Source organism: Trichomycterus rosablanca, chromosome 13 (genome assembly GCF_030014385.1).
Source record: "Trichomycterus rosablanca isolate fTriRos1 chromosome 13, fTriRos1.hap1, whole genome shotgun sequence".
Taxonomy (NCBI): domain Eukaryota; kingdom Metazoa; phylum Chordata; class Actinopteri; order Siluriformes; family Trichomycteridae; genus Trichomycterus; species Trichomycterus rosablanca.
In genome coordinates this window covers 20,377,822-20,385,964 of record NC_086000.1, presented here as the reverse complement: position 1 = coordinate 20,385,964, position 8,143 = coordinate 20,377,822, and the positions used below count along the sequence as shown (strand labels likewise).

The following is an 8,143-nucleotide window of genomic DNA, read 5'->3' as shown; positions in this document are numbered from 1 at the left end:
GTTGTGGCTGCATTATTCAAATCTTACCACCAGAGGCTGCTAAATTCCATGTCACAGCTTGGTTCATTTACAAACTTAAATAAACGTTTGATGAAAAAGCATCCAGTATTTGAAATGTATTTTACTATTTTATTTATTCAGTAATTATTAGCATGCACATTTAAACTTTATTAATTTATAAAAAATACTTTAAATGGCCAATATTATTATTATTTATATAGCCTATTATTTATCCTTTTTAGGGTTGCAGTGGGTGATACTAGGGAACCAGGCAGTGAGATTAGCTGGACAGTGCATGATTTATTTGCAGGACTATGTTTTACTAATGTGTTAGTTTTACAATACTTCTGCTTCTAAAACGTGTTCACACATATACAAATATTTTTAAAACTATAAATGTTTCTCTATGTTTGGGCCTTTTATTCACATATAAATTACATTGTTATCACCCAATCAAAGGGTTAGGGTTAGAGTCACCCAAACACTGTCCAGGGTGAAGATTTCTGAAAACTTAGTTACCCTCTTTTCTGTTTGTTTGATTGTTTAATAGGATTTTAACGTCATGTTTTAGACTTTGGTTACATGAATGACAGGAACGATAGTTACTCATTACACAAGATTCATCAGTTCACAAGGTTACATCAAACACAGTCATGGACAACTCAGTGTCTCCAATTAACCTGACTGCATGTTTTTGGACTGTGGGAGGAAACCGGAGCACCCGGAGGAAACCCACACGGACATGGGGAAAACATGCAGACTCCACACAGAAAGGACCCGGACCGCCCCACCTGGGGATCGAACCCAGGACCTTCTTGCTGTGAGGCGACAGTGATACCCACTGCCGCCCTGCCCTCTTTTCTGAGTATAAACAACTTGTTGCTGTCAACCAAACCATCACAGGGCAACACACTTACTCACTTACTCCCTCTCTTACACCTGGGGATAATTTAGAGCAGTCTGTTCACATTCTGTGTGTCTTTGGGAGGTAGGAGAAAATCGGAGTACCCAAATGAAACCCACACAAACACATGGAGATAATGCAACAGTTTGCAGATAGTGACTGTAGGCGCTGGTCCTGAGCACTCACTTTTTGCAAAATTAAAAACAATTAAATCTTGCTAAAACTTTTACCCGAGTACATGTTTAATAAGAATTTGTACTTTTAAACTAGCAATTGTTGCTTGTTAAAACATGCAATTGTTAATAGTTAAAACTCCCAATCTGGCAACCTGCAGGTTGCCTTGCCCCCTTTATCCACCGATTATTTTCATTGGCCCTTTAGCACAGGGAAGCAACATGGCGGTGTTTCCTGAGGAGACGGATTTAAACAATTATTTTGTGCGGGAAATAGAGAAAAATGACGGCTCGGTTATAAAGGTGTTTCAGTGCAGCAAGGGCGATGTAGGCTGTGTGGTTTGGGATGCAGCCATTGTTCTCTCAAAATACCTCGAGACAGAACAGTTTAATAATCCTCTCACGGGATACAATAGCTGGTCCAGTAAATCTGTCATGGAACTTGGAGCGGGTACAGGACTGGTGGGACTCATGGCTGCTTCACTGGGGTATGTTATACATACACCGAGAGGTTGTAATGACTGGTAACTGTCTTGTTGTCAGTGACGGAGAGTTCTTGTATGATAACTATGTGGCAAAAAGTTTGTGGACACCCGAAACTAGAACGTCTTATCATAAAAATCATGGACGTTAGTTTGCCCCCTGCTGCTATGGTTGCCCTCTTTTTTTGGAAGAGCTTAAAAAAATGAATATGACTGCAAGAATTGGCTTCTATTGAACCACTCCACTAAAGAGTGAATGTTCAGTGTTACAATAAAGTCTACATACAATAAGCATTTCAGTTCATCCCAAATCTATTGAATGGGGTTGAAGGCTCTGTGCAGTCCAGCCAAGTTTTTGGACACCAACCAAACTGGTATGGAAACACAGTTTTCAAAAACATATTGGCATTCTATAAAAATAACATTTTATTTAGTTGGACCTTCTGAAAGGTCCTTTCCTGTTCCAGCATGATTGTGACCCTGTACACATAGCAAGGTCCAACACATGGTTTGACAAGTTTGCGGTGGACGAACTCCAGTGGCCTGGAAAGAGCACTGACCTCTGAACACCTTTGGGATCAATTGAAAAGTTGATTTTTAAGCGAGGACTTCCTGTCCCACATCCCTCACAAATCCAGGTGGGGTCACAGGGGCATATATGCCCCAGTTGAAATCTGATTGGCCCCTGAAGTGCCCCTGTAATGTCACTTATTGCTTCAGAGAACTTCATTAGCCAAATTTTCACCATGAGATCCATTTCAAACGTGTTTTTGTACATGATAGTGGCTGCATTTGCATGCCCACACACACAAGCACAAACAAACAAAGCACCAACAGGCCAATGTGGCTAACCAACAACACATATTTACCAACCATGCAAGCTTCATGGTTAAGTTGTAATTAAACACGATATCAAACTGTTCAGTGAGCTTTTACCTGCTGTGGCTGAACTTCGTCTAATGTTACATGACTAGTTAGTTAACTAGCTGGTGATGTATAAATTTATATTAGAGGAAAGGTTGTCCACATTATTATGCATTATGCATATTATGTACTGTATTTGGACATAATGGACAGCAAAGTGAAATTGCTTTACTCAGCTCTGTGTGTTTTCCTGGATACCTAAAGAGACTTTAATCAACTATTTACAAAGTATATTCACTGTCTTAGTGTTCTGTGTAGTACACAAGGCTGTATTTCCATCAGCAAACAAGGTATGATCGGTCAAATATATATAAAGCTCACTGAACAAGGAATTACACTGAAATGTAGGCCATATCTTTGGCCCTTCTGTGTTGAGTATGGGCCCATTCGGGGCATGTAATTAAGGAAAATATTCACCCTACATCCGCCCTAACTAAATGAGTATTAATTCCCACAGACACACTTTAAAATGTTGTGGAAAACCACTTTCCAGAAGAGTAAAGGCTGTTATAGTGTGTTATGTCAGGTGTATGTATGTCACAGTCGGAAGTCCACTATATGTTTAAAATGAGATCTTTATGTTGAAGCCATCATGTAATAACTCCAGTCCTGTATTACCCTAACAGTGCTCACGTCACAGTTACAGACCTGGAGGATCTTCAGTCTCTTCTTAAACTAAACATCCAAGAAAACAGAGAACTGATCAGTACAGGCTCAATCACAGCCAAGGTACTGAAATGGTTTGTACTTTTTCTGTTTAGTAAACAAGCATAATTAATCAAATGTATTTGTAATTTATTTGGAACTTTCTCTTATTTTTCACTTTTTTTAAAAGTGAACAGCTTGAGTTAAAGTTATTATTTATTTAATCAATAGTATTCAGTAGTTCTATTGCTAAGTAGTGCAACAGTGTGTTTCTGCTTTCAAAAATACTGTTATGCATTCATATTAAATAATATGGACATTTCAATGATTGGATATATAATACTGTTTCTCGTAAAGGGGTGACGATGTAACAGACTTCCTGCCACATCCACATTACATTCTAATGGCTGATTGCATCTATTATGAACAGGTATTGCTTTCTTTTTTAGCTGCTCTATATGAAAATGAAATGCTATTATGTACAGAATATTAGTTTGAACTTGAGTACTTCTTGTTACTTTGACAGTCTGTGGAGCCACTAGTAGAGACATTAAAGCTGCTGGCTGGACCTGAGACTAGCATTATCTGCTGCTATGAGCAACGCACGATGGGAATCAATCCTGAAGTAGAGAACAGATTTTTTGAGGTGAGTGTGGATGACAAGTAGTATTTATGTCTTTGTCCCACTTGCCCTTAATTTTTTTGACTTCCATTTATTCTGTGCCTGTTTGTGGATGGGCTTGATCATAGCATGTTCTTAAAACTTAAGATCTACTGTACATCTCTCTGCTGTAACTAAAAACAAAAAGTCTTATGTCAAAAACAAATCTTAAACAATGGATGTATAGTGCACCTCTAGTGTTTATAAGCTGTGTTTACTGGTGTTTGCATGATATATGATATACATCCTACAGATGGGTAAATAAATAAATGTCCAAAACCATAATTTCTTCTGATGTTTCCACACAGAAATACTGCATGATACAGTTGAGCCAATTACCTTCTGCATTGCTCAATGTCCTTAATAAAATGATGAACAGGCTTAGTTAAACTGTGTAAGGAAAAGGCTGCAGCTTCACCCACAAAGACTGTTTAGCCAACCTATGTGGTGTACACCAAGTAAACAATTCAGGCTTTAATGCTTGACCCTTATGATTCTTTTACACCTAAAATCTGTGTAAATACTAGTTTACCTTTACAACTAATGACAAGGCTTTAGATATAAACTAAAAAGACTTGAAATCTTAATAGACTTTGTCAATAGACTTGTCATTTAAAAATTAAACAGATTTTTACCCATTTAAAATGAATTAAAATCTAAAAATGAAAATAAATATAAAAATTAAGTCTCAAATAAAAAAAAAATGTCAGGGGCTTGGGCAATGCAGCAGTCTGTTATGCTGGCTCACCACTACTGAAATCGGAATTCTAACCTCGGCAGGTGCTTACAGCCAGCCGGTTTACATGACATGATTGGCTATTTCTTGGGGAGGGAGGGGAGGTTGGCTGAAGCACCACGATGGATTGGTGTCTTGTCCGGGGTGTGTTGCCTTGCGCCCGGTGTTTCCAGGGAAACCAGACCTGCTGCGACTAAAGCTGTAGTACAAATGGAATTAAATGAAAAAGAAAAATGTTAGTAACAGACAGCTGTTTTCAATGTGTCTCATCAGTCGTTAGATTTGGTTGTATATTCAGAGGTAAATAGTCTTGCAGAAAGACAGTTTTTAAATTGAGTTGACTGCAAAGCTTAGAATAAATACTGCTACTTTATTAACATGCATGTTTGTTTATACTTTTTAACTTGAATAAAAAAAGAAATATTATAAATCAACTTTTACCAGAGTATATTTTTGAATAAAGATAAAAACTATTCTACATCTGTCACCTCTGATTAGCTGCTGCTAAAGGATTTTGAGGCTGAGGAGGTACCAGCTGAAAAACAAGACCCTGAATTCAATAGTCCCGACATCCACATTCTTCAAATACGCCGCAGAATGAGCTGAATGGTTGTGTATGAATGATAATAAAAAATGCAAAAAGAGTGTCTCTGTATGTTGGATTTGTTGATGTGTACGACAAGATTACTGCAGGTCCTGACACTTGTGTGCTGTGTTGTGTGGTTTATGCTTTGTGGGGAACAATTGCAATGCTCAGAGAATGATAGAATTGCACCATATTCTTGATAACGATCTGCAGGCTGTCTTCACATATTATTTACTGTCTTTGTTTAAAAAGATTGCAGATTTTCTTTTTTATTCAATTCCTTCTTGGGTACTTACTTATATCCATCTTGGATATACTGAGGGCCATTAAAATGACAAACTTTGGGAGTCTGGAGTGGTGAAATAGTGAAAAGGTTCAACCCTGATCATGTACTAATATAAATGATTAAGATTTTCATTATGATTGATACCTGTGTGTGGAGGCAGCACTGTGGCTCGGTGGGTAGCACTGTCACCTTACAGCAAGAAAGGTCCTGGGTTTGATCCCCAGGTGGAGCGGTCCGGGTCCTTTCTGTGTGGAGTTTGCATGTTCTCCCCGTGTCTGCGTGGGTTTCCTCCGGGGGCTCCGGTTTCCTCCCACAGTCCAAAGACATGAACTGGAGATACTAAATTGTCCATGACTGTGTTTGACATTAAAGGCTTAAACTGATTAATCTTGTGTAACCAGTAACTACCTGTACTGTCATGAATGTAACCAGTGTGTAAAACATGACGTTAATAATCCTAATCTAATAAATACCTGTATGTAGTTCTCTTGTCTGACGGCAGGGGTCGTTGTTAACCGGGACTAACACGTGAAAAGAATTTGAAGAGTAATCTCTTTAACAGTGATAAATACACACCACTAACTTTTATAGGGGATTTCCAAGAGATTTCCCCATTTGCAACTAACTGTAAATGTCTTAGATGTCTGAACAGTCAGTATTAGAGCATCCATCAGCACCAATATCAAAAAGTGTTGGACCAGTATTTGTTTGTGACATTGGTGGCTGCTGTTCTGTGTTAGGGTAAGTTTGTCCTGAACACTAGGGAGATTAGTGTAGAGTTTAAAGCTCTTGCACATTCTCATAGCATAAAGCAAGGCCCATGCTCTCATAGGCAAACATGAGTCCTCCTCACCTTTTACACACTGTTTACACAGTGACAAGGCCACCTCTGCCAAATGTGTCATTCTGCCTGTTTCCCACACAGTAACAGTGTTACTGTGGTGCGTTTGTTCCATCCCATGTATTGTTTTTACGGATATTTCCTGGAAAAACTTGCCTTTTCATGACTTATCATAATGTTCCAACTAAATAACCCAACACACAGCTAAACTAATATTTATATGGACACAGAATAGACAAAAGCTGTAGTCAATCATAATTAGAATTAATAGAATGGAATTCTTTTTCTGCATATTCCAGCTTGTTTGGAAGCTGGGGTCAGAGCACAGGGCCAGCCATCGTTTGGCGCCCCTAGAGCTGAAAGGGTTAAGGGCCTTGCTCAAGGGCTCAACAGTGGCTGCTTGACAGAGCTGGGATTTGAACACAACATTTCCATTGATACCCTAAGGTTCTACCCTCTGAGCTACCATTAGTAGCTACTCAGAAGTAGCACTAAGCTACTAAGGACGGTTTTAAGAGGCCATGAGAAATAAAGTTTTAGATCATTACAATAATTATCAAACTTGAGGCAAAGGTGCATCATCATCTTTGTATTTGCATAGGTTTCCTCCAGTGTCTCGTTGGAACCAGACCTTACTGCATTTCTGAACAGAATGACAGGGATAATAAAAATAAATGAATTTAAATGATAACTGAAGTATTATGTGCTTCCTATTTACTAAATATGCACTACATAAGATGTAAAATAATGACATTGTAGACATTATGCACTGCACCCATTAGATTTGGCCAGAGAAAAAGGTGACTCATTGTAGTTATGTGGTATTTTAATGTTTATGCACATACTAATCTGCTTTTTACCAGGAACCACCCAACAACCTCCAGAGTAATCCTGTTACAGTCATAGATACCATTGTGCAATAAGAAATAGATACTGGATAGTTCAGGATTTGACCTGAAACTGTACTGTTCCTAGCATCTTCTAGGCAACATTCAGTAATCGTATGGCTACAATATAGACATAATTGATATACTGTACATGGTTGTATGATCAGTCAGTGTAAAGCATAACTCTCAGCTGAGTGCTTATTCTAGGCATAATTCTAATAGTCTATATATAGTAGTTGAATATGTTTTGAATAGTCAGCAGCTTGTTAGCAGACATCAGCTATCTTTTGTTCCCAGAGAGCATAGTGAGGTCATACAAGCTGCGGAAGTTAAAGCTTGTTAAAAACCAACTAAAGCCATCTGTGCTGTCTAACTAGTTTGTTGACTGCTCACACAGTATAGTTCATCACAATATACACATCGTCTGTATAGGATCATCCTATTCCCATTGTATTTGTCTACCACTCATATCTGAGCCTAGAGTTGCTGTTGCAGAGGCAAGAAGCTGCCACCGTAATTCACCATTAGACCATTCCTCACTTAGACTTAGGCCAGTTGTGTCTGCCTAGTGCTTGACCGAGCCGGTCACACCACTGAAACTCTGGTCTCTTTGATGCTGGGTTAGCACATTAGACTTTGCTGGGCAACCTGGAAAAAATTTATTTATTGTGTCAATTTTCATTTCTTTTAAATGCTGTGTTTACAAATGAAATAAAAACATGTCCAGAGGTCACTAGTTCAAGCTTTAACAATGCTAGAAGCCAAACCCAGATTGGAGGTGTACAGCTCTGACACGGGAGCTGATTTCAGACACCTCTATCAATCATGCATATCCAGCCAATCTCGGATGTCTGTAAGCTCATCTGTACAGAATGAGAACAATTCACCTGCAACTGTGTATACGCATCTATCCAATGACATTGCAGGAGTAGCTTGCTATTAGCTATTAGCTTACATGCTCCCCAGATTGGTAACTCTTGAGTGACAGAGAAGGCAGAGAAGGGTCAAAATTGGTGCG

General features: G+C 38.7%; 1 protein-coding gene across 1 annotated transcript; it reads left to right on the top strand.

The window, feature by feature from the left end:
• The first annotated feature begins 1,290 nt into the window (after positions 1-1,290).
• vcpkmt (valosin containing protein lysine (K) methyltransferase) lies at positions 1,291-5,167 on the top strand. The gene is made up of 5 exons (XM_063007596.1): positions 1,291-1,565; positions 3,110-3,223; positions 3,486-3,558; positions 3,655-3,774; positions 5,024-5,167. The coding sequence occupies exons 1-5, from the start codon at positions 1,300-1,302 to the stop codon at positions 5,129-5,131; spliced, it is 681 nt and encodes a 226-aa protein (XP_062863666.1). The 5' UTR covers positions 1,291-1,299; the 3' UTR covers positions 5,132-5,167.
• Positions 5,168-8,143: the final 2,976 nt, after the last annotated feature.

Bases quoted from the DNA above. Each gene is read 5' to 3' on its own strand.
- vcpkmt (XM_063007596.1), top strand. From the start codon at position 1,300: ATGGCGGTGTTTCCTGAGGAGACGGATTTAAACAATTATTTTGTGCGG. The intron at 3,559-3,654 runs GTATTGCTTTCT...TTACTTTGACAG, and splicing joins ATTGCATCTATTATGAACAG to TCTGTGGAGCCACTAGTAGA. The intron at 3,775-5,023 runs GTGAGTGTGGAT...ACCTCTGATTAG, and splicing joins TAGAGAACAGATTTTTTGAG to CTGCTGCTAAAGGATTTTGA.